The following is a 27,953-nucleotide window of genomic DNA, read 5'->3' on the forward strand; positions in this document are numbered from 1 at the left end:
CTAGTTTTTTGTATTTTTTAGTAGAGACAGGGTTTCACCATGATAGCCAGGATGGTCTCGATCTCCTGACCTCGTGATCCACCCGTTTCAGCCTCCCAAAGTGCTGGGATTACAGGCTTGAGCCACCGCGCCCGGCCCCACTTGTGCTTTTCTAATGTTATTCTAGCCGATCTTCCTAATACCACCTTATCCATGTGTACGTATGTGTCGTGCATGTGTACACTCACGGATATATGTACACATATATATGTGTGTGTGTATATATATGTGTATATATATCCGTATGTCTCCATTTTTCGATAACAATTTAACTACTTCATACTGTTTTCTTATTTATCTCCCAGTCTGGGCTTCCTGATGTGAAATAGGAAGAACATTCCTTTCTTCATCTGACGGTTGAAGGAAATGAATTATAGAATGAAATAATTCAGGTAGAAAGAAAAGGTAAAGTACTCTGAACAACTTCTGGTTAATGGTAGAGCTAGGACTAAAATCCAGTCTCATAACTGTAGCACAGTATTTTTAAATAATGTATCAAAATTCTATTCATGAGTTAGAATACATAGGCAGTACTGTATCACATTTTCCATTGGCTATTTATTTTTAAATTGAAAAAAGAAATTCCAGAATTGGGATGAAAAAAGTTTATTAAAAAATATATACAGTATAACAATGGCTAGATGAAGAAACATTCTTGGCGATTTAAAGAGTTTTCTTGACATATGATGTGGCTTTCAGACCAATATGACTGGGCAAAAATGTCTATCTAGTACGTTTTAAAATCACGACCATTACCTTCACGTTATCTGCAAACAGCAGAGTTTTGGGGGCATATCTACAAAAAATATATACATTATATATGAATATTTAACATTTATAATCACAGTGATAAATAATGATATTTTCTCTTTTTAAAAGGACATTAGATTAATTGCTCATTTATGTAGCTATAAAGTGATATTTTTTCTAAAGGCTTATATAAAACACTTTATAATGAAGTCATCCCTTTTTTGCATAAATGGTTTTGGTTAGCATGATATGAAGAGGGACAAAAATTAACACTGGGTCCCTTCTGTCACAAGATGTTGTATTTTATGCTTTATAGATATTATCCAAGTTAATAAACTCTTGTTTTTCTGTGTTTTTTTTTGAATCCTGTTATATTGTTCCATTTTTACTTGTAAAAACTATCATAGAAGAGTTTTATGGTAATGTTATTTTATTAAGCCATTTTCATGGGTTTTTTTTTTTTTTTAAATTTAAGAAGTTTTTACAACAGGCCAGGTGTGGTGGCTCACACCTATAATCCCAGCACTTTGGGAGGCTGGGGCAGGCAGATCACCTGAGGTCAGGAGTTTGAGACGAGCCTGACCAACGTGGAGAAACCCTGTCTCTACTAAAAATATAAAATTAGCTGGGTGTGGTGGCACATGCCTGTAATACCAGCTACTCGGGAGGCTGAGGCAGGAGAATCGCTTGAACCTGTGAGGCGGAGGTTGTGGTGAGCTGAGACTGTGCCATTGCACTCCAGCCTGGGCAACAAGAGTGAAACTCCGTCTCAAAAAAAAAAAAAGTTTTTACAACAGACATAGAAGTCATTGCTTCAACAATTATCAACATTTTACCAATCTTGTTTCATCTATTCCCCCAATTATTTTTGCCATCTTTCAGAGCAAATGATAATCTTCTTACTGTAGAAAATTAAAACATCAATTATCTTTCAAAGTTCCACACTAACTGCATCTCAAACGTGAATAAACTTACTTACAATTGTTTCTCTACTAGATAAATAATTATCAGCTTGCTACCTCCTATGGCAACCTAGATATTTTCTCTCTCTCTTTTTTTTTTGAGACGGAGTTTCGTTCTTGCTGCCCAGGCTGGGGTGCAATGGCGCCATCTTGGCTCACTGCAACCTCTGCCTCCCGCATTCAAGCCAATCTCCTGTCTCAGCCTCCCGAGTAGCTGGGATTACAGGCATACGCCACCACGCCCGGCTAATTTTTGTATTTTATTTTATTTTATTTTTTTAGTAGAGACAGGGTTTCATCATATTGGTCAGGCTGGTGTCAAACTCCTGACCTCAGGTGATCCACCTGCCTTGGCCTCCCAAAATGCTGGGGTTACAGGCATGAGCCACCGTGCCTGACCCGTTTTCTCTTTTTTTACTTCCTGCACAAGGGGGAAATTAGCATTGTTTCAGAGTAAAAAAACCTGAATCTGAATCCTGGTTCTGTTTATTGTTAGCTTCAGGGACTCTCAGCAAAATTACTAAACTTCTCTAACCTTCAGTTTCCTTGTTGGTAAAAATGGGGATAATCACACTTTTAAAACAATATCTTTGAAGCTCTTTATTCCTTTTATTCATTCAGTAAATGTCTGCTGAGTGTCTTTTATGCCCCAAGTGTTAAATTAGGGGCTGGAGAGAGAGTAGGGGGCAAACCTAGACACTGCTTCTATTTTAGTGCAGTGCCAACCTGTTACAAGGTTTTTCAAACTCTGGATGACAAATGGAGGTAGGCTGTAAAATCTACTTGTGAAGAATTTTTTAATGAAAAGGATAGAAATATATTTCAACACACATGGTAAGGATGACTCTTGTTTCATAAAACTTATTTTTGTTTATATATGTGTATGTATGTATATTTATATGTACTGTATATGTTATATATGCGTGTGTATATCATTGGCTTGTGATGTATAATATATTTAATGTATTTCTTCCCATGGGAGTGGTTAAAACTCTTAAAGTCACTGATGCATCAGGAGAGGCAGATATTAATCAGATAATCACATTAATGAATACATACATACAAATTAAGAAAACTACTCCAAAGCAAAGAAACATGATTTTATGACAGTATACAATTAAAGTACCTGAGCTCCACTAGGGGGTCATGAAAAGCATGATAAAAGGATTTCTGATTTGAATATGAAGAATGAGTAAGAGCTAAGTAGGTGTGTGTGTGTGTGTGTGTGTGTATGTAGGTGGGGAGAGAGAAAGGGAGGGAGATAGGGAGGGAAGGGAGGAGAGGGGGAGAGAGGAATAGACATGAAGTGGAAGTGCTCCATCATTGTATGCAAAGAGAACATATGTGCAGAGGCCTTGGTTCATGTCTTCCTTATACCTTATACTCTAGCTATTATCAACTGCTAGTACTATAGCAGTTGATATACTGAGAGTACCAAGATAATTCGCATTTTGGCTCCATGACATATGCTACTTCCACTACTTAAAGTATACTTTTCTTATTCTTGCCTTCTGATTACAGATTTTCTAGCTGTTAAGACTCAGCTCAAGTGTCATCTTCTCTATGAAGTCATATGTGACTCCTCTCCCCTCAAGAGTTGTCAGCATCCTCTTTTGTTTCCCCAGTGTAGCCTGAAATCAATTATAGCTTCTAAATGTATTTATAGTATTTGCAAATCCCTGGCACTTGCTGTACAATGGGTGTTAAATAAATGTTCAATATGTTAAGTATTCAAAATGGTTGGCAGATGAATGAATGTGGTTCCAAAAATGTTCTTAGAAGATTCATGCACAAATGAACAAATAAGTAATATTTTCTAACACAAAGTTCTATATTTGTTATATATACTTTTTGCTGATCCATATATATTGTTTCCTTCAAAATTTGAGTCAGCATCTTAAGAATGTTTAGAAAGATTGCTTTGGCTGGGCAAATCACTTCAGCTCAGGAGTTTGAGACCAACCTGGGCAACGTGGCAAAACCCCATCTTTACAAAAAATACAAAAATTAGCCAGGTGTGGTGGTGCGTGCCTGTAGTCCTAGCTACTTGGGAGGCTGAGGCGCAAACATGGCTTGAGAACTGGGTGGTAGGTGGGGAGTGGAGGTTTTAGTGAGCTGAGATTGTACCACTGCACTCCAGCTGGAGCAACATAGTGAGATCCTGTCTCAAAAAAAAAAAAGAGACTGCTTTGATTAATTCTGTATAACTTAGATTATGTCATTATTCTGTCTAGCATAGTGCCTAGCTTATCGTTGATAATAAATATTTGTTAAAAGAATAAAGAAATGAAGTTAGCATTCTCATAAAGTTTTAGGTGGGAAGTATTTCTCTTTTCTCCTGTTCCCCCACACACATGCACATAAACTCAAAATGCTCATATCAATGTTCTGCATAATCCTCTAAATAAACTGAATAATGAGTAGCCGGAGGTCATCTGGGAGGTCATCTGGGGCAAGCCGAGTATGGAGTTTCAGGGAAGTCCACATGTGAAAGCGCTCTGAAGTGATTCTAAGGAGCAAGGTCTTTGTTATTGGGGAAAGTATACCAATTGTGGAGAGAATATGTGCTTACTTGCACTATGTTCTCCACCTTACCCTGAACCTTTCCAGTTGGTAAATGTGTCTCTATATTGCTAGCTAAGGAAGAATCAGTCAACCAACTACACAGAAGTTTCTTGGTACCAAGAGAGGAGTCATTTTGATTATTTCTCTTATTTCTCAACATTTAATGTGCATGCAAATCATCTGGAGATCTTGTGAATATACAGATTCTAATTTAGTAGGGCTGGGGCAGGGTCTGAGATTCTAAATTCTAACAAGCTGATGCTGAGGCTGGTGGTCCATGGATTACCCTTTTTGAGGAGCAGAGCACTATAAGATCTAACTGAATATAGACAAATTCAGACTAAGAGAACATTTAAGGAATAAAAAATTAGTGAACTACAGGGGTCCAAATTTTACATTAACACTAAGGTTTGTCTTATAAAGACAGAAAAATAATTATCAATCTATCTAACTTCCTGATACAGTCATGAGTCACTTAACAATGGGGATATATTCTAAGAAATGCATTGTTAGGCAATTTTGTTGTGTGAACATCATCACAGAGTGTACTAACACAAACCTAGATGATAAAGTCTATTATACAACTAGGCTACATGGTATAGCCTATTGCTCTTGGGCTACAAACTTGTACAGCATATTACAATACTGAATACTATAGGGAACTGTAACACAGTGCTAAGTATCTGTGTATCTAAACATATCTAACTATACGAAAGGTAATGTGTTGCACTATGTGACCTTACAATGGCTACAATGTCACTAGGCAATAGGAATTTTTCAGCTCCATTGTAATCTTATGGGACCACCATCATGTAAGAGTCTGTTTTTGACCCAAATGTTAATGTGGTGTATGACTATATTTATTTAAAAATATCTATGAAAGAAATAGGTTAAAAAAAGTTGTAGTTTTTCAAGATGAATTCTACAAGTTTAGGTAGGAGAGGGCAGAAGTGGAGGTATGATAGCACATGAACCTAGAGCTTGGAAAGAAAAAAAGAAAGTAAGCCACAGTACGTCATTAGAAAAGATGAATGGATTTGAAGGACTTCAACAGACTTAGAATTGTTTCCCTTGTAATTCTGACATATCTGCTAATGTGTTTTCTTTTCTGCTTTGCAACTGTAGAATTTAATTTGAAAGAAGTGATAAAAGCAATATAAACCCTAATGGGATATGCGTTATGTAAACAATGTTTAATGCAAGACCCTGAAGCTATTCCCTCTTATTCCTTCTTTTTCTAATGTCCAGAAAACACTTTTAGTTCTGTTTACCCATTTGTTTGAAGATTTCTGGTTATATTATTTGATATGAAATTGATACCACTAGATAACTACTCATTGTGTACATAGAAAACAATAATCTTTGAATCATCTGCCATGGAATTATCCTTCATTTTCCTTTTCCAGCCATAGTGATCTTTCAAGTCTCTTGAAATACTGTATAGCTATTCATTTATTTTCAATACTAAGAGTCTCATCATTTCCACTTTAAGGCTGAACAAATTAGAGCACATAGAGATGGCATAATTTTCAGAGGTCCTAGAAAATAGTTGATAGAGGAATACGGCAGAAGGAATAGTAATTTGTCTACTCTGCTTATAGAACTACACTGTCTGAGACTGCAAGAAGGGCACAGGGTAATAGTCTTTATATGGATACTAAAGTTAAGATTATAGGAGGGGTTGGCAGGAAAAGGTAACAAGAGAAGGTGACAAAGCTGGAATAAGAGGATTCATACTTACTGCAATTACATTCAAGTATTACATTAGGTAAATTGTTTGGAATTTTAAACTGGCTACCTTTTCTTATGGAAAGCAGGGAGGTGGGCACAGGATACATGAGTAAGAAGGCATTGTGTATTCTTCACCATAATCTTCCAGGGAAAATGCCTATTAATTGTTAGTATTTGGAAAGGAGGCGTTATTTTCCTAATATTTTCTTTTTGGAATTAACTAAACTAAATTATTCCAAATTATCTATCCGTTCACATGAGTATTACTCCCATATCATAAGGCCCTCTTTTTCACTGAAAGTATCCTACAGTAGAGGGCAAAAATAGGCTGTCAAATGAATTGCAGAACCAGTGGTAGCCAAAGATCATTCAAGTGGATACAACAAAAGCCCTGAAATATGATTACTGTTGAAAGAATAAGAACTAGCTCTAAGTCACAACGGCTGTGGATTGTCTATATTGAATTTTGGTGTATTCTAACCCACTGTATGTGGGTTAAACGCACAAAATGTTAATAATGGCCAGGGGGTAAGTTAATGGGTAATTTTAAAATGTTCTTTTGATTATTTTTGCATTTTCCATAAGTAATTTCAATCAGAATGTAAACAAGAAAAATAAAACTTTTAAAATTCTCTCTACCCAAATGGCAAAGCTTTCTCTTAATATACTTTTTCAGAACGGTATGTTACCCATGGCTCTGAAAATAATTCCTGGTTTGTTCAAAATATTCCTTTTTTCCAAATGATCCCAAAATAAGTTCTAAAGGGATAAACCTTTCAAACTGAACTTTTTCAAGAAAGCTGAACTTGGATTTCTGAGATATTTTTGCCCTTATTAATATCCACAAAGAAAGTGTGAGACAATAAGCACCCACATCTATATAGGAGGATGTGAATGCATCAAGAGGACGATTAGCTTCATCAGTGTGAAGGGAGAAACAAAATCCAAAAATGTGAAAAATAAAAATACTGTATTGATTCAAATTGTAAATATGCCACTTTCATTTTTATTTTATCTACTTTTATCTTTCAAATTCATTCCCACATGAATGCAGTTTTAGGTTTACAGGCCTTCCTATTATTTTATATTATCATCACTTGATTCCTGCCTTCTTTACATTCTATTTTTTCTTAATGTTTTATTTTGAGCTGTTTCTACTTATTTCCTTAGTCATTTTATTACTGTCTTGATTTTTGAACTCACATACCTTAAAGAAAGTGATCCTCCAACTGGTTTGGAGTTTTATCCCACATGTTTCTGAAGGATACTGGCTAATGCTTAGTGATCCAGAGCAAGTTAGCAACATCTTTACACCTAGAGGGTTAGCAATGCCCACGAGTGCCACTGGTTATTACTGGAAGGCCTAAGGTAAAGGCAGAGGAGAAGAAAATAGGGAGAATCAAGGGAGCAGGGAGAAAGGAACCAGAGTAAAGGAAGACAGGGGTAGAGAGAAGGAGGTACTCAAAGGAGGGTCGTAGAGAGCCACAACAATTGGCCTCAAGGATATTCTTTACCAAAACACTGCCTGGGGTGGTATTTATAATAGAAAAGAGGCTAATGAATACATTTACCTTTAAAGAAATGAAAATCATCTTAATTACTAAATATGATAAAAATAACTTTTAGGATTCATAGAGTTTATCTTCCTGTATTACAGACAAAAGTGAGGAGGTATAAACTGGAAAATTCAGCATAGTTGTAAGACCATGCCACTTTCTACAGAAGACTTTTGCTTCTTTAATTATGATGTTCATATTGTACACACAGACACACTAACCATTCCTACTTTGAGATTTAACCATCTACAGAATGGTTATCACTTATGTCTCTCTTATATGTTACATATCTTGGAGAACTAGCAACTCTTTGCAAGAAAGAAACAATGTGAATCAGCTTCATGGTAGATAATCTCTCTAACTCTTTATAATGTGAGATGCCATTTTAGATTTTTTTTGGTGAAATAATGTAAAAACCCCTCCCAAACAAAAGCATAAATAGGATACTAAACGGTAATTTTACATAAAATTTTTTTTATGAGTTGTACAGTGTCTGAAAAGCTCATAGGGGCTAATTGCTCCCTTTGGCAATAAGAAAAGCTAACAGCAACCGTTTTTTTTTTTTTTAAATTGAGGTGCTGCTAGCTCATGTAAAAATCACAGAACAATATTCTGTTTGGGAATAATTCTGCCTCAAATATTTTATTTTCTCACTCTCTCCCACTTTATTTGTAAAAAACAGACTTCTTTGTCTCTGGCGTTTCATCTGCTCTAGCTGTTTGCTTTACTCTGGAAGCAAGAATTCTTTGTCATTTTATAGTAATCTTGTATGGCTACAAATTGTAACATCAGTACAGAATTTACTTTTTAGATGGGCAATAAGAAACTATTTCAAGCCAACAATGACATTGGGAAAAAAAAAGAAACTAGAAGAGCCAGTGAAGCTATCATAAGATAAAATAATTTTCTATCTGGACAATATTTATTCTGATCAACACTGTAGAAGGAAGCAATTTGAAAGAAAAAAACACAGGAGCCATTGGGAATTTGGTATTTATGTTTTGGCTTTGCCAATTTCAGAAGTATTCTGATATAGTGAGATCAAGCTGAATGAAGTGAATCCAAGATAATCTTCCTGAGAAAGAATACACTAGTGGAAATGAAAAAACATAAGCTCAATCTCTCTACCATTTTATTTACACAGAAAATGAGAGTAGCAATTCAAATGTTAGCCCTTTTTCAGAGATAGTTTAAGAAAATGTGTTTAAAATAATAATAGTGCTAATAATGGTTACTATCATTAAACATTTTAAAATACAATTATCAAGTGTTCTTTTTTTTTTTTTTTTAAATGTGTGTCAGGTAGTTTATTAAGGCTTTCTACAACCTCATCTAATCCTTACAACAACCTGCTGGGGTAAGTATTGTTGTAATTATTGTAATTTTAGAGATGAGAAAACTGAAGCTAAAAAAATTTAAGTGATTTGCTCAAAGTTACACAGATGGAACTGGTACTAAAACCCAGATCACTCGAGCTTTGCTCAATGCTTGTAGCCTTAACCATTTGCTATGTTATCTCCAACATAAAAAGATAACTACTAAGAGATGATGGAACACAGAGGAGATTAATGAAGTATTTAATTACAAGAAAAAGGAAATTATAGGTTGATCATCTTTTATATGAAATGCTTGGGACCAGAAGTATTTTGGATTTTGATATTTTTCAGATTTTGGAATATCTGCATATACACAATGAGATATCTTGTGGATGGGACCGAAGTCTAAACACAAAATTAATTTATGTTTCATATATATCCTATACAGATAGCCACAAGGTAGGTAATTTTAAACAATGTTTCAAATAATTTTTCTAAACAAAGTTTTGAGTGTGTTTTTACTGTGACCCTTCACATGAGGTCAGGTATAAAATTTTCTACTTGTGGTGCCATGTCAACATGCAAAAAAATTTCAGATTTTGGAGTACTTCAAATTCTAGATTTTTGAATTAGGGATGCCCAACCTGTATTTTCATGGCTAAATGTAGCTAAAAAAACCAAAACCAAAACCAAGTAAGAGACTCCATAACTCCGTATCTCATGTACCCCATTAAAAAGGGATTGGCATGCTTAACAGCTCTGATAAACTGAAAAAATTTTTTAACATGTTTCTTCAATGATATCAAGCTTGTATTAATAACCAATAACATAATAACAATGTATCATAGTTTGAAAATCACTAAGAGAGCAGATTTTAAGTCTCACCACAAAAATGATAAGGATGTGAGGTAATGCATGTGTTAATTAGCTCAGCTAAGCCATTCTACAATGTATACTAAATATTTTAAAATATCATGTTGTACATGGAAAAACAAAAACAAAACCAAAAAAATCAACAACAGTTTCTAAGCAATTCAGAATTTACATTTGGGGTTTTTAGATTGGAATTTAGGCAGAAAAATGCTATTTAGTATTTGCTTTTAAGCTTTATGCAATCTCAGGCAACTTTGCGTTAGCTGTTGGGGCTCCAGAATTTTGAAATATGGCATCTTCTACAGAATTAGAGGTTTCCCTCATGTCTGCTTTTTTTTTTTTTTTTTTTTGAGTCGGAGTCTCGCTCTGTCACCCAAGCTGGAGTGCTGTGGCCGGATCTCAGCTCACTGCAAGCTCCGCCTCCTGGGTTCACACCATTCTCCTGCCTCAGCCTCCCGAGTAGCTGGGACTACAGGCGCCGCCACCTCGCCCGGCTAGTTTTTTGTAGTTTTTAGTACAGACGGGGTTGCACCGTGTTAGCCAGGATGGTCTCGATCTCCTGACCTCGTGATCCGCCCGTCTCGGCCTCCCAAAGTGCTGGGATTACAGGCTTGAGCCACCGCGCCCGGCCATATCTGCTTTTTATGAAGCCCTTTACTGATGTTTGAGTTGAAAGCGTATCAGACCACCTCAACTTTACCCTTGTGTTGGGAGTTTGCTCTTTTTTCTTAGACCATATAGATGTTTTCAACTAGAAAACATTTGGAAAACTTCTATACCAAGAATGTATGCTGTCTGGCATGTGTAGGAACAGAAAGAATAAATTGAAGTACAGTGTTTTAATTTTATTCCTATATATTTATTTGTAAGCAAGAATTTTAGTAACATAAAGGATAAACACTTGATGTGACAGATTCCACATTTACCCTGATGTGATTTTTATGCATTGCATGTCTGTATTTTAACATCTCATGTACCCCATAAATATATATACCTACCATGTATCCACAAATATTAAAAATAAAAAATTTAAAAAAGAGAATTTTCATATAACTTTTCTTTATCTGAAAAGTTTTAATCAAGATTGTGCCAGAAAATATACAGGTGCAGATTAACATGGTTATCTGTGAATTTTGACAATCATGGGGAAACAAACCTAACAGCTACTGGGTGCTTGGGCTAAGCCAACAATCTGAAAAAAAAAATACAGTGTAAGTCTGATTATGTTTAAGAGAACCAAAATATTCACCTCGGACAGCATAGCCATCTTTTACCGATGCTGGGAAGGGCGGTAAATTGTCTTTTGCATATACATCTTGAGCAAGGACTCGCCCCATTCCATCTGAAGGAAGAGAAAAGAAGGAAAATGTAAATATCGAGAGCAACGGGTAAGCAGGCAGTCATAAACAAGATGGGCACGTGTGCTTGTCTGTCACAGCTTGTAAATGGGTTCAGTCAGACCTCCTGATTTCTGTCCCAAGAAATAGGGGGCAGAAAGAAGAGATGCATTCTGGTGCCTGAAATAACATATTATATTCAGTCAATTCATGGCAATGTTTGTAGAGATTATCTGAATATGAGGTGCTATACAGTAATCAAAGATGTGTTCAGTTGATGTGTTAGTAATCCTTTAAAAACCCAAATATGATTTTCTTTAAAAGGAAAGCCATCTTTACAGATTTTCATACCCATTGACCTAGTAGTTTGACTTCTAGAAATCTATCCTAGGAAAAATGGATAAATGTTTCTGTATATGTTTATTTCAGAGTTGCTTACAATAGAAAAAATGGAAAGAAACCAAACTATCAACAATATAGGTATTTAAATAAGAAATGATATATTCTTAAGATAAAATATTATGGAGACTAAAGTAATATTTATGAAGAATATTCATTGACATAGGAAAATTCCTATGATACATATTTTTACCACATGCAAAGTCAAATCTGCAGCATATAGTCTTAACTGTATTAAGATATAAGTGTACATATCAATAGAAAAAGAAGGAAAAACCATACATGAAAATATAAAGCATTTACTACTTCAGAATGTCAGATTTATGGTTTTTATTCCCTTTGCTCTACTTTTCCAAAAATTTCCACATTTTCTACAATGAATGCATCATTTTTTAATCCTAAAGTTGTTTTTTTCTTAAGAAGATGAAGTTTTTTAAAAAAAGGAATCTCCCAGTCATTCCATTTGAGTTTTAGCCTTTGATTTTGGCTTCATTAATTGAAATAATTTAGTGCCTATAAGAAGAGCACCAGTAACCTTTTGTGTGAAGTAAGTATTCAGACTACTCTCGATGAAAATCACTTTTGGCTCAGAAATTTGAATTAGTGCCAACAAGAATAAAAGTTTCAGGAGTCATAACCAATTCCTTAAATCCTCTAGTCAGAAACTGTCTTTATTGCTAATTTCAAAAAAGGAAAGCAAAAATAAATGAGGTTAAAAAAAGAGGAAGAGGAAGGAAGAAAAGAAACCAAGACAAGTAATACAGGACTTGATTTACATGAAGTATTTGTATAATTTATAAAATTTCATTGATCCAGAGCTGGATAAGTGAGTCTGTATTTTTTATCTTTGACCTTAGCCACCTAGGGTCTCTGATTTCCAGATCCTAGGACCTACAAGTAAGTGTAGAGAGATTTTTAAATTTATATTCTGACCATCTGATTTTCAAATTTCTATTCTGAATATCACTATATTCTATAGTGATATTGACTCTTCCCTTTTGGCACTTGAATTGGAAGGGAGAACTTAGCAGATTCTAGCTTCAGATACTCCTAGGATGTTGAAGCTATTCTGGAGCTATACTGGAGGTCTGGGCCATACTATGTAAGACAAGGGAAGTGGTGGGACCATAGGGTCTAGTTTGTATTCACATATATAACATTAACTCCCAAATGAACCTGAAGCTATATAGTCCCTAGTAGCGGGCCCAGTGGTGCTTGTCCAGGATCACAATAAACCTCAGGGGATGCTTCCTTATTTGGAAGTAGTTTGTCCTGGCATTGGGGGGTGTAGGTCAAAATGTAAGCTCTACACCAGCTCAGAATCTACACGAATGACTTTGCTGGAATTTTGAATAGTGCACTAATAGCGGTTAATAATCAGAGATAGCACAAGGGCTGAGTTTTTCTGGTGGCTAGCCCCATTGACATAGTAAATGTCTATTAACATTGTATGATTACATATATAATCTCACTTAATCCCATGAAAATCTAGTAGAGCACTGTTAGGTTCATTTTACAGATGAAGGAAGCGAGTGTTTTTTGTTTTTGTTTTTTTTTTGAGACAGAGTCTCGCTCTGCAGCTCAGGTTGGAGTGCAGTGGCGCGATCTCGGCTCACTGCAAGCTCTGCCTCCTGGGTTCACGCCATTCTCCTGCCTCAGCCTCCCAAGTAGCGGGAGCTACCGGCGCCTGCCACCAGGCCCGGCTAATTTTTTTTTGTATTTTTAGTAGAGACGGGGTTTCACCGTGTTAGCCAGGATGATCTCGATCTCGTGACCTCGTGATCTGCCCGCCTCGGTCTCCCAAAGTGCTGAGATTACAGGCGTGAGCCACCACGCCCGGCCATAAGAGAGGTTTAAATAGAGTAAGTCCTTACCTACAGCAATATATTTCATAGGTGGCTAAGGTAAGATGGAAAAACTATATTTTAGAACTTTTCATCCATACTATGACCATAGTAATAACTACTACAACTCATGTTCCCTCTACCCACTGCTCTTCCTTTATGTCCCTCACATTTAAAAAGTTGCAAGTTAAAAAATTAAACATCATTACTATATAAACCAGCAATTCCATTTCTAGGTATACATCCAAAACATTAAAAGCTGGGACTTGAACACATATCTATACACCCATATTCACAACATTATCCACAACAGTCAATGGTGGAAGCAACTCAAGTATCTATTGACAGATGAATGGATAAGCAAAGTATGGTATATACATACAGAAATATTATTTAACCTTAAAAAGGAAGGAAATTCTGACTATGTTACAACATGGATGAATCTTGAGGACATTCTGCTAAGTGAAATAAGCTGACCACAAAAAGACAAATATTTTATGATTCCACTTACATGAAGTACATAGAGTAGTCAAATCACAGAGATAGAAAGTAGAATGGTGGTGGCAGGTGCTGGGATGAGGAGGGAAAGGAGAGTTAGTGTTTAATGGGTATAGAGTTTCAGTTTGGGAAGACCAAAAAGTTCTAGACATGGCTGGTGGTGATGGTTACAGAACAATGTGAATGTACTTAACCATGTGCTTAAAAATGGTTAAAATAGTAAGTTTTATGTTACATATATGTTATCACTACAGACACCATCACCAACAACAAAAAACTACAAATTTGTTGGCCATAAGAATCAACAGTTAGTATAGTCACTTTTCCACCCTAAGTTCTTGCCAGTAGCCCCAAAGAAACAGGCTCAGCATGGCTCTCTTTCTTCCGATATTCTAAGACAGGGGCTTTATATTTAATATGCTAAGTCTGAAAGACAACTGATACTGACAGCTGTATTATAGATCTCACAGTGTCTTGAAATGCACATGAATGAATTATTTTAATACTCTGAGGACAGGAATAATGATTATTTTCTGCTTTTGCAAGATTTAGATACATGGACGTGGAAGAAAGTTGAGTAAGGTCTCACTGACAATTTGGATAAAAGAATATCAGCACACTTGATTTCTGTCTTGAATGCCTGAGTTGTTCATACATCTTATTGTGTAATTCCATTCTGGAAGGCTCCTATGGTATAGAATCTACTCAATCATAATTTGATAACATTTGATTCTGGAATCTAAAAACTTTGTTCTGGTAGTTTGCAATAATATTTACTCCCCATTCTAACATACATATAAATACTAAAAAATATCCCTTGAATTTCTGAGGAGGCTCAAATGAGAAAAATGTATGTATGACAAGGAATTATGTAGTTATTTAAATGCTGCAACCCACCCAAACTTTAGTCGGTTAAAAATTAATAAACATATCCTATTATAATAATTCTGCAGTGCTAGTTTAAGAATCGCTTAGCACAATGTGGGAAATATTTATACTGTGATTGACCTTTATTTCTAACAAATGTCCAGTTTCTGATACAAAGTATGATTTGTCACATCTTAAACATTCTGGGCTTTTTCTAGTCTGTGCTTTTGCAGATCATCTTGCATTGGACAGGAATGCTTTTTTCTTTCCTTTTTTCTCCTCCTAGTAAATATCATGCATTCTTCAAGGTTCAGCTCAGATGTTACCTCTTTGGTCTTCTGTCTCTTACCAAGGCCAACAAGTTCACTGACTGATTTACTCATCCATTCATTAAACACTGGGAACCTAATATATGCTAGACACTGGAGACAAAAATACCCGTAAGGCCTGGCTGATGTCCTCAAGGGATTCACAAGTACAGTGCATGAGGGAAAGAGAAAGATAGAGAAATAGAGATGATTACAAGATAGTATGACATAGACAGCGGCAAGAAAATGTACAGGGTGATATGGGAGACATACAGAAAATCACCTAACCAAAAACTTGTGGAACATCTAGAAAATCTTCCTAGAAGAGATAAACACCTGAGCTGAGTTTTAAAGGGTAACTCAAAACCAGGTAGGGGGGGGGGCATTTTAGACAAATGAAACAGGATCAAGGGAGTTTAAACCTAATTTTGTAAAAATGGGAATCCAATGAGGGATTTTTAAGCAGACTAATGACTTCAAATTAATTCACTAGAATAATTTAAGTCTCTTGAAAGGTAATGAGATTTGTCTTTTAGGAACTTCTTTGGTGATTTAAGGGAGAATCGGTTGGAGGGACTACCTTTACTCTTACTATTTGCATAAGATTTGTAACCATCTATTTTTGCATGGTTTTCACATTGTATTATGGCTGTTTCTGAAACTGTCTTGACTTCTGCATCAGGCTTTGAATTCTTTGTTGTCACAGTATATATCATTCATCTTTGTAATCCTAGTATCAAGCACAGTGTTTGGTATGTAAGGCACTCAGTAACTATTTGAATGACTGAGTCAACGAATGAGTGCATTAATGATTATGACTATGAGAAAATATCAGATAAGTAGAGAAAAATGTCATATCAATCAAATACAACCAGCTTTGATCAAAGAGGATATAAAATAGAGAAGGATATTTTGATAACCTCTAATCTCATTTCCTTGAAGCTGTACCCCTCTCTCTAGCCAAGTCATGTTTCTGTATATACGTGATCACCTCCATGCATATGGTCAAGGCTTCCCTAAGCCCAGACTGTTATCTACCTTTTTGCTGCCAGTCTATGTCCATTATCTATTTCAAGACTTCATTCAAGATAGTAAGTTCTCCTTGATCATTGCCACTCTGAATACTACTCATGTATATATTTTTTGTCAACTATATATTCAATTTGTAATATATCATTATATTAGTCTGTTCTTGCACTGCTATAAAGAAATACTGAGCCTGGGTAATTTATAAAGATAAGAGCTTTAATTGGCTCACAGTTCTATAGGCTGTATAGGAAGCATAGTGGCTTCTTCTTCTGGGGAAGCCTCAGGAAACTTACAATCATGGCAGAAGACAAAGGGAGAGTGGCACCTCACATGGCCAGAGAAGGAGCAAGAGAGAGAGGGGGCGGGTGACACACACTTTTAAACAACCAGATCTCAAGAGAACTCACTATCATGATGACAGCACACATTGAGGATGGTGTTAAACCTTGAGAAATCACCCCCATGCTCCAGTAACCTCCCACCAGGCCCCACCTCCAGCACTGGGAGCTACATATCAATGTGAGATTTGGAGGGGGCGTGGCATAGATCCAAATACTATCAGTCAGTTAGCAACTATTTGCAAAATTGACATGTAAGAGGTCTCATGTTGGTGTGTGTGGTTCCTCAAGCTTTTGAAAAGAATTGCAATTTTTATTTCCTTTGTGTCTACTCAAAGCAGCAAATATAGGTCTTACTCAAAATGTCTTTTTCTATCTTGGACTTCCAGAGCAGTCTTTACTTTTATTTAAGTTCAATTCTTCTTAAAAACCAAGGGCAAACTGAAAAGAAGTGAAAACAAATGCCACACAAAAACTTGAGCATAATTATTTTTAACAGCATTTTTCATAATAGCCAAAAGATGGAAACCTAAATATCCATCAACTGATGAATGAACAAACTGTGGTATATCTATACAATGAAACATTACATAGCCATAAAAATAAATGATGTATTTCTGAAAACTACTAAACATTGCTGAAAGAAATAACAGAGACAAGTAAATGGAAAGACAGCCTGTGTTCATATTGGTAATGTTCATACTACCCATAGCAATCTACAAATTAAGTGCAATCCTATCAAAATCCCAAGGACATTTTTTATAAAAATAGAAAAGCTCATCCTAAAATTTATCTGGAATCTCAAGGGACTCCAAATAGCCAAAACAATTGTGAAAAAGAACAAAGTTGGAGGAATCATATTTCCTGATTTCAAAACATATTATGAAGCCACAGTAATCAAAACGGTATGGTACTGGCATAAACAGACATATACATAAATGGAACAGAATAGAGAACTTAGAAATAAACCCTCATGTGTATAGTCAAATAGTCTGATAAGAGTGCCAAGACCACTCAATGGGGAAAGGACAGTCTCTTCAACAAATGGTGCTAGGAAAATCAGATACCCAAATGCAAAAGAATAAAATTGGAGTCTTACAATTACACTATATACCTCTACAAGGAAAACTACAAAACACTGCTGAAAGAAATAATAGATGACACAAACAAATGGAAACACATCCCATGCTCATGGATGGGTAGAATCAATATTGTGAAAATGACCACACTGCCAAAAGCAACGCACAAATTTAATGTAATTTGCATCAAAATACCACTATCATTCTTCACAGAACTAGAAAAGACAATCCTTAAATTCATATAAAACCAAAAAAGAAGCCCACACAACCAAAGCAAGACTAAGCAAAAAGAACAAATCTGGAGACATTACATTACCTGACTTCAAGCTATACTGTAAGGCCATAGTCAGTAAAACAGCATGGTACTGGTATAAAAATAGGCACAAAGACCAATGAAAGACAATAGAGAACCCAGAAATAAACCCAATACTTATAGCCAACTGATCTTTGACAAGGCAAACAAAAACATGAAGTGGGGAAAGGACATTCTATTCAATAAACGGTGCTGGGATAATTGACAAGTCACATGTAGAAGAATGAAACTGGATCCTCCTCTCTCACCTCATACAAAAATCAACTCAAGCTGGATCAAGAACTTAAGCCTAAGAATTGAAACTATAAAAATTCTAGAAGATAACATCAGAAAAACTATTCTAGACATTGGCTTAGGCAAAGACTTCATGACCAAGAATCCAAAAGCAAACGCAAGAAAAACAATGATAAATATGTGGTACTTAATTAATTAAAAAGTTTCTGCACAGCAAAAGAAACAATCAGTAAAGTAAACAGACAACCTACAGAGTGGGAGAAAATCTTCACAATTTACACATCTGACAAAGGACTAATATCTAGAATCTACAAGGAACTTAAGCAAATTGGCATGAGAAAACAATTCCATCAAAAAATGGGCTAAGGACACGAATACATAATTCTCAAAAGAAGATATACAAATGGCCAACAAACATATATAAAAAAGCTCAACATTGCCAATGCTCAGGGAAATGCAAATCAAAACCACAATGTGATACCACCTTACTCTTGCAAGAATGGCCATAATGAAAAAATAATAATAATAACAAAGATGTTGACAGGGATGTGGTGAAAAGGGGACACTTTTACACTGCTGGTAGAAATGTAAACTTGTACAACCACTATGGAAAACAGTGTGGAGATTCCATAAAGAACTAAAAGTAGAACTACCATTTGATCCAGCAATCCCACTACTAGGTATCTACCCAGAGGAAAAGAAGTAATTATCCATAAAAGATACTTGCACATGCATGTTTATAGCAGCACAATTTGCGATTGCAAAAATATGGAACCAGCCCAAATGCCCAGCAATCCATGACTGGACAAAGAAATTGTGGTATATGTATACCATGGAATACTATTTATCCATAAAAGGAACGAAATAATGGCATTCACAGCAACCTGGATGGAACTGGAGACCATTATTACAAGTGAACTAACTCAGTAAAGAAAAACCAAACACTGTACATTCTCACTTATAAGTGGGAGCTAAGCCATGAAGATGCAGAGGCATAAGAATGATACAGTGGACTTTGGGGACTTGGGGGAAAGGGTCAGATGCAGGTGAGGGATACAAGAATACAAATTGGGTACAGTGTATACTGCTTGGATGATGGGTGCACCAGAATCTCACAAATCACCACTAAAGAACTTACCCATGTAAACAACCACCACCTGTTCCCTAATAACCTATAGAAATTAATAATAAGACAGTGAAAATAAACAACAACAAAGAAAATTAACTCAACCTGAATTAAAGACCTAAATGTAAGACCTAAAACTATAAAACTAGAAGAAAACAGGAAGTAGTTCATGACATTCAACGTGACAATGATTTTTTTCTTGGATATGATACCAAAAACATAGGCAACTAAAGTAAAATAGACAAATGGGACTACATTTAACAGAAATATTTTGTGCATCAAAGAATGTAATCAACAGAGTAAAAAGGCAACCTATGAAATGAGAGAAAATAATTGCAAATCATATATCTAGTATGAGTTAATATCCAGAATACATAAAGAGCTCTTACAACTCAACAACAAAAAACAAATCACATGAATTGAAAATGAAAAAAAGACTTGAATAGACATTTTCCCAAAGATGCTATACAAATAGCCAATGAGAATATAAAAAGATGCTCAACATCAATAATTGTCAGAAAAATGAAAGTCAAAATCACAATGAGAACATCACCTTATACTTATTAGGATAGCTACCATCAAAACACCCAGAAAAGTTTTGGTATGAATAAGGGAAACTGAAACCCTTGTGCACTGCTGGTGGGGTTATAAAGTGGTGCAACCATTTGTAAAATAGCATGGAAAGTTCCTCAAAAAATTAAAAATAGAACTATCAGATGATCCAGCAACCCCACTTCTGGGTATGTATTCAAAAGAATTAAAAGCAGGGTCCTGAAGAGATATTTGCACACCCATGTTCATAGAAACCATATCACAATAGCCAAGAGGTGGAAGCAACTCAAATGTTCATTAATAGGTGAATGAATAAACAATGAAATAGTCAAATTAACAGAAAAAAAGTAGAATGATAGTTATCAGATGCTAGAGAGAGATGTAAGAGAAGAGTTATTTAATGGATATGGAGTTTTGAATTTGTGAGTTGAAAAAATTCTGAAGATCTGTTTCACAAAAATATGAATATACTTAACATTACTGAACTTCAAAATGGTTAAGATGATAAATTTTGTGTTGCGTTTTTACCACCACAACAAAAAAGGAATGAATTACTGATACATGCTATAACATGGATAAATCTTGACAATATTAAAGCTAAGTGGAAGAAGCCAGTTACAGAAGAACATGTATTATATGATCCTACTTTTATGAAATGTCCCAAATAGGCAAATTTATAGAAACAGAAAGTAGACTAGTGGTTTATTAAGGGCTGGATGTGAAGATGAGGGGATAGGAGGATGATTGCTAAAAGGGACAGGCATTCTTTTTGAATTAATGAAAATGTTCTAAAATTGTGGTGATGGCTACACGTCTGAGTATACTAAAAACACTGAATACTTCGAATTGTATAGTATATGAATTATATCTTCCAAAATTGTGGTGATGGCTACACATGCCTGAATATACTAAAAACACTGAATACTTTGAATTATATCTTGATAAGTTTTTTTTTAAAGGCAAGTACAAGAGTTGTTTTACAGAAGAATATTTCATTTCTATACGTGATATTTAGAAAAGTCATATTTATAGCACACATATACCATCTGGTCTTTTGTTAATATTATTAATATAAAATTTACTATATATATAACCAACCAGCTTTTTATTTTGCACTCACGCTATATATAGTGGTTGCTATATTTAAGGTAAATTAGATCCCCAGTGGATTAGTCCTGATTTTGGAGTTGGTATAAAGTCAACTTGTCAGCAAAGATTTAAGTCTCCTCAAAGAGAAAAGCATGCATGACCTCAAGCTTCGGTCTGAGAGCTTAAGGGAAGGGAAAAAATCTGGAGAGAAATAGGCAATCAAGTGGAAAATGGTAAGGGCTCCCAGTAGGCAGCAGATACAAAAGGAATCTTGAAGGAATAAATGCCAGATATACCTCTCTGCAAGCAGCTATATCCACATCTCTCATTAAAGTTTAGGACTAAACAATTTTCTAGCTTTTCCAACCAGTCAATATTAGACTTCATTCAATGTCAGACCAGATGATGCATTTGGAATGTAAAGAGAATATAATAGTGCTGCAAATTACTTCACCACATGGGACTGCCTCTCTTGCATACGAATACTTACATAGATGTGAAACCATCCCTTCCCTTTGCCCATAGGTAGAACCTAAGCAGTAGTGTTGGATAAACCTTGCGCTTGTGATTTTAGAAAGGTATCCTAAGCCTTCAAACGTAAATGGGAACCAGGGAGCAGTAACTTCTCACCTGGATATTATGTTTTAAGTTTAGCATTTGGTAGAGAAACAGCAGTGAGCAGCTGAAGCAGTGGGAGCCTTACTGAAAAATGTAATTTCAGAAAAACATAAGCAAAATTTCCTTTTACCAGTTGCCCCATTCCAGGAAGAGCCCCGTTTATGATAAGCAAAAGTTGGCTTTCCCAATAGGTGATTAATATAACTAATACGCTTGTTTAGGAACATCTGATGTTGGGAGTTTGCAGCTTTTCACAGACTGCTGTGAGCATTTCATTTTGCTGAAGGTTAGGCTGTGTTCCAGGAAGCTATGGTGCTGCTTTCATGGTCTGAGTAGATAATGTTCATTCTGTTCTACTTTCTTCCACACACTGTACTGCATAAATTCTGTAAAATAATGTCTTCAATTTGATGAAGCTGAAGACCATAAACACATATGCATATTTCTGGATTCTACAGAGTGTCAGAAATCTTTTTTTTTTTTTTTTGAGACGGAGTCTCGCTCTGTCGCCCAGGCTGCAGTGCAGTGGCCGGATCTCAGCTCACTGCAAGCTCCGCCTCCCGGGTTTACGCCATTCTCCTGCCTCAGCCTCCCGAGTAGCTGGGACTACAGGCGCCCGCCACCGTCCCCAGCTAGTTTTTTGTATTTTTTAGTAGAGATGGGGTTTCACCGTGTTAGCCAGGATGGTCTCGATCTCCTGACCTCGTGATCCGCCCGTCTGGGCCTCCCAAAGTGCTGGGATTACAGGTTTGAGCCACCGCGCCCCGGCCCAGAGTGTCAGAAATCTTAAAGGAAAGGCTATGTAACACTGGGCACCCTGGGCCATATAATTAAGTGATCTCAGGCGGTAGACAAGAAGAAGGAGTGGAAAAAGACTGGTTGATACATTGTTTTGTGTGCCATGCTTACTTGTGCTGCAAGAAAACAGTGGCAGTCTGGTTGGATCAGAAAGGGTAGTCTTTTTATGTTGTTAGTAGTATACATATAAAATTCAGTTTCCCATATGATAACAGTGATTAATGAATTCCCCACTAGCTGGAGTACTGCTTTTTAAAACTGAGACAGATGACTGACCTAAGGTATCTTTACCAATTCAAATGGCTGACAATGGACATACACACAAGAAAAATAAAGACACAGAACTATGTCTAAAGTTAAGGATGATTTGTAAGCATTGAGCTCAAACATATTCTCTAAAGGGGAAAAGTTAATAGTTAATCTGTTTGGTTGGGTATTTATTCTGACACAGATAATACAGATGTTTCTTGATTTACAATGAGGTTACATCCTGATAAACCCATTTTAAGTTGAAAACATGGCAAGTCAAAAATGCATTCAAATACAGCTAAGAGAGTGAACATCAGAGCTTAGCCTTGCCTAACCTTACATGTGCACAGGATGCTTACATTAACATATGGTTGGGCAGAATCATCTAACACAAAGCCTATTTTATAATAAAGTGTTGAATATCTCAGGTACTACTTCAGGTATCAACAGCCCACAAAATATCAAAATGCACAATTTGATGTTGAAATTGTAATGGTTTTACATAATTGTAAGTCAAAAAACAAAAACAAACAAACAAACAAACAAAAAAAACAAAGCAAAACCTGTAAGCCAAACTATCATAAGTCAGGGACTGGACTATCTATGCTTTCTTCTTGCTGTCTACGTTAAGATGTTAGAACAATTGAAAGGCTTTTGGATATAAGAGTGAAAAGCATTCTAATTTCTCAAAGTCACTTACCAAAATAATCCCATGGTTATAAAGTTCCCTGTGTAGTTAGCTCTAAGAGGCTTTTTAGAAAGTTAAGGGAGAGCTCTAAGTTCAGTGGTCCAGGAAGTTGATTCCTTGTCATCACTTTGGCTAACCAAGATCTATCATTTGTATGAATCAAGAGTGGAGAAAATGTGGTAGGTAACAGAATGCTGAAAGGGAAAGATACTACCTAAGACTTTCAACTATGAAATGTGGACATAAATCCATCTGCTATTGATTATAAACTCTTCAAAAGTTTACTCCTGCCCATTGTAACAGCATTGATGATGCAACATTTAAAAGCCACCATTATACATAGTCTATGTGAGAGGTTACTGAAAGATCTTTCTTCACATAACAACTATTCACTGTGCTCACCGAAAGAGCTGAAAAGACAATCTCAAAACATGTATCTACTCTGCTAAAATGACCATCAGTAGGAACAACATTAACTAAGGGCAAGGATTAAGAGAGTTACTAGGAAAGATGAAACATATACAGATTTGAGTCTCTACATCATTAGAAAAACTTTAAAGTGAATTATAGGGATACCTCAGAGATATTGCAGGGTTAGTTCAAGACTACTGCAATAAACTGAGTATTGCAGTACAGTGATTCACACAATTTTTTTGGTTACCCAGTGCATGTTTACGCTATTCTGTAGTCTATTAAGTGTGAAATAGTATTATGTGAAAGTAACAATGCACATACCTTAATTTAAAAAATACTTTATTGCTAAAAAATGCTAACAATTATCTGCGTCTTCAGCGAGTTGTAACATTTTTGCTGGTGGAGTGTCTTGCCTCCATGTTGATGGCTGCTGACTGATCTGGGTGGTGGTTGCTTGTGGCTGGGGTGGCTGTGGCAATTTCTCAGAATAAGACAGTAATGAAGTTTGCTATACTGATTGACTCTTTCGTTCATGAAAAACATCTCTGTAGCATACAATGCTGTTTGAGAGCATTTAATCCACAGTAGAACTTCTTGCAAATTGGAGTCAATCCTCTTAAATTCTGCTGCTACTTTACCAACTAAGATTATGTAATATTCTAAATCCTTGGTTGTCATTCCAACAGTGTCCACAGCATTTTTATCAGTAGATTCCATCTTAAGAAGCCCCCTTCTTTACTCATCCATAGGAAGTAACTCCTTATCTGTTCAAGTTTCATCATGAGATTGTAGCAAGTCAGTCACATCTTCAGGCTTCATCTCTAATTCTAGTCCTCTTGCTATTTTGATGACATCTGTAGTTACCTCCTCCACTGAAGCGTTGAACTACTTAAAGTCATCCATGAAGGTTGGAATCAACTTCTGTTCAACTCCTGTCAATGTTGATATTTTGACCTCCTCCCGTGAATCATAAATGCTCTTAATGACATCTAGAATGGTGAATCATTTCCAGAAAGTTTTCAATTTACTTTGCCCAGATCCATTATAGGAATCACTATCTATGGCAAGTATAGCCTTATTAAATGTATGTCTTAAATAATAACACTTGAATGTTGAAATTACTCCTTGATCTATGGACTACAGAGTGGATGTTGTATTAGCAGGCATGAAAACAACATTAATCTTGCACATCCCCATCAGCTCTTGGATGACTAGGTGCAATATCAATAATAGTTATATTCTGAAAGAAATCTTTTTGTCTGAATAATAGGCCTCAAGAAAAGACTCAACATATTCAGTAAACCATGCTGCAAAAAGATGTGCTATCATCCAAGCTTTGTCATTTATAGAGCACAGGCAGGGAAGATTTAGCATAGTTCTTAAAGCTACTAGGATTTTTAGAATGACCAATGAATATTGGCTTCAACTTAAAGTCACCAGCTACATTAGCCCCTATCAAGAGAATCAGCCTGTCCTATAAAGCTTTCAAGATAGGAATTAATTTTTCCTCTCTAGCAATGAAAGTCCTAGAAGGTATCTTCTTCCAATATATAAGACTGTTTCATCTACATTGAAAACCTGTTGCTTAGCACAGTCACCTTCATCAATGATCTTAGATAGATCTTCTGGCTAACTTGCTGTTGCTTCCACATCAGCATTTGCTGCTTCACCTTGCATTTTTATATTATGGAGATATATTCTTTCCTTAAACCTCATAAGCCAATCTCTGCTGGCTTCAAACTTTTCTTCTATACCTTTTCCACCTCTCAACCTTCATAGAATTGAAGTGAGTTAGGGCCTTGCTCTGGATTAGGCTTTGGCTTAAGGGAATGTTGGTCTACTGCACTTTTAATTTCCTTAAAGAACTTTTCCTTTGCATTCACAACTTGGCTGTAGCACCAGTGGCCTAGGTTTCTGGCTCTTTTGGCTTTTGATATGCCTTCCTCACTAAGCTTAATCACTTCCAGCTTTTGATTTAAAGTGAGAGACATGCAATTTTTCCTTTCACTTGAATACTTAGAGGCCATTGTAGAGTTATTAAATGGCCTACTTTCAATATTGTTGTGTCTCAGAGAATAGGAAGGCCCAAGGAGAGGGAAAAAGGGGAACAGCCAATTGACAGAACAGTCAGAATTCACAGGTTTATCGATAAAGTCTGCCATCTTATATGGGTGCAATTTGTGGTGCCCCCGAATAATGACAGTAGTAAAAACAAAGATCACTGACTACAGATCACCGTAAGAGATACAAAAATAACAAAGCGTGAAATATTGTGAGAATTACCAAAATGTGACACAGAGACATAAAGGAACACATGCTGTTGGAAAATGGTGCCAGGAGACTTGCTCAATGTAGGATTGCCACAAACCTTCAATTTGTTAAAAAAAAAAAAAAAAGGAATATCTGCAAAGTCAATAAAGTGAGGTATGCACGTATAACATTCATAAAGAAAGCTTCATGGCTATTTATGAGATACTAAAATAAACATTTAACATAGTGGATGCCCTCAAATCTATTCCAGTATAATTTATTCCTCACATCTTTATCTGAAAGACCAACCAGACCAAACTTTAGTGTACTGCAATTCTTGCTTATGTATTACAGGCTTTATATATATATCTGTAGAGTGAAAAAGAATGAATCATTTAGGAGTTAGGATCTCCTTTGTTGAAGACCAGTACATTCATTAATCTAGTTACTCCAGAAGTTGTGTTAATGGAATAATAAAATTCCTATGCTTACAAAATACATAGCTTTCTCAAAGCGCTATTGTGTTGTGTACTTTGAAAAGTGTTGTGCACTTTTTCCCATCTAAGGATGCTCATTATCTGGCAATGTGATGAGTAAGGGAAACCATTACAGTTCTTATGTCATAAAATAAGCTTTATGTAAGGTTACAGAGTTTGGAATAAATACAAATGTTATGATTACCAGAAATGATTAAGCCATGATTTAGTGGTACAAAAAGATGCAATGGAATTGGTAATGAATTAGTTATTAAGTTGGGTTGGTGTTTCATGTTTATTTTATCACTACAACTTCCATCTGTGTTACATATATTCATTTCTATGTATAAAACATTAAGCTTTTAAAATAACTGTATAAATATAAAAAGCATTTAATCTAATTAACATGAAAGGGATACTTTTTTAGTAAGAATAATTTTAAATAATATCTAAAATGTACTTGAGGTCACAGAAAATGCTTCAATTGAGAGCAAATGCCTACTCTTTTCAGTACTTAATGATGAAAACCTTGTCACATCCTGGTCAAATGAGTAGGATATCACTGATAAATGGGTAGCTCTTATGTTCAATGGGTGAATTTGTTGGTCAGGATTTTGTGCAAACAAAGAAAATGTTCACTCTGTAGTCTGAATAATTTAAATTCTTCTTTAATGGTAATTTCTCAGTCACTGTCCTATTAGCCACAGGCTCCACAGGAAAAAAAAAATTCTTGCTATAGTTTCTATAATTTTGAACCATGTACCTCTCTTTTGGAACCCTGGATCTTAGTATTGTAAAAATAATTGCTAAGTTTTCCAACAATGACTTGTCCTGTGTTAGGATATTACTGTGGCCATTAATTAAAAAAACAAAGTTTATATGCAGGAAATATTTTATAAAATAAAAAATCAAATAAAATGTATGATGAAACAAAGCTCCTAGATGGGATGTAAGAAGAAATACATACCAATATGCCAACTATGATACTGACTTGGAAGAAATACTGGTAGCTTATTTCCATATTGCTAAAATCAAAGGAAGGAAATTAGTAAGGCATTATAGTCACAGGGTTGCAACAGTATTACCAAATCATTCACCACTATATCCAAATGATAAGATATTAATGGTTCGTATTTTTTTTTTTTTTAGGAAGTTAACCAAGGAGACTGAGATTCTGCAGAAGAGGAGTTTATAGAAACTGAAAACGAGATTTTAGACACTAGGCAATAAATTCCATTTTTGGAAACTTGAGTTAAAGTATTAAAGATTATTGCAAATAAGTTACATTCTTATACACATTCAGACACATAAGAAACAGTATGGTTGATTAGAATCTTTGTGTCTCTGATTTTCTTCTTCTGCTTTTGCTTCACAATTAAATAAAAGGAAGAACTGGGTTTCCCTGATACTTTTCCCCTGCTGCTCGGCATGAGCTAATGGCCTGCTAGGAGTTGCAAAGTCTTTACTTGAGAAAACAGTCAAAAAGGTAATTCTTGCAGCACTAGGTGCTCTAATGGGAAAGTGAATCACTCAAACTTGAAAAAATAACCCCGGGGGGCGGAGTAAGATGGCTGAATAGGAACAGCTCCAGTCTCCAACTCCCAGCGCGAGCGACACAGAAGACGGGTGATTTCTGCATTTTCAACTGAGGTACT

The 27,953-nt window shown here is 35.7% G+C and overlaps 1 protein-coding gene across 8 annotated transcripts in view; it reads right to left on the reverse strand.

Moving 5' to 3' along the window:
* The window catches only part of GPHN (gephyrin), a 734,237-nt gene that overhangs the window by 85,343 nt on the left and 620,941 nt on the right, over window positions 1-27,953 (reverse strand). For all 8 annotated transcript variants that reach the window (XM_011949716.1, XM_011949712.1, XM_011949717.1 and 5 more), the window contains one exon: window positions 11,042-11,134. In XM_011949716.1, the coding sequence (XP_011805106.1) occupies window positions 11,042-11,134 (93 nt within the window). The remainder of the gene's footprint in view (window positions 1-11,041; window positions 11,135-27,953) is intronic.

Source organism: Colobus angolensis, unplaced genomic scaffold (assembly GCF_000951035.1).
Source record: "Colobus angolensis palliatus isolate OR3802 unplaced genomic scaffold, Cang.pa_1.0 Scaffold3, whole genome shotgun sequence".
NCBI lineage: Eukaryota > Metazoa > Chordata > Mammalia > Primates > Cercopithecidae > Colobus > Colobus angolensis.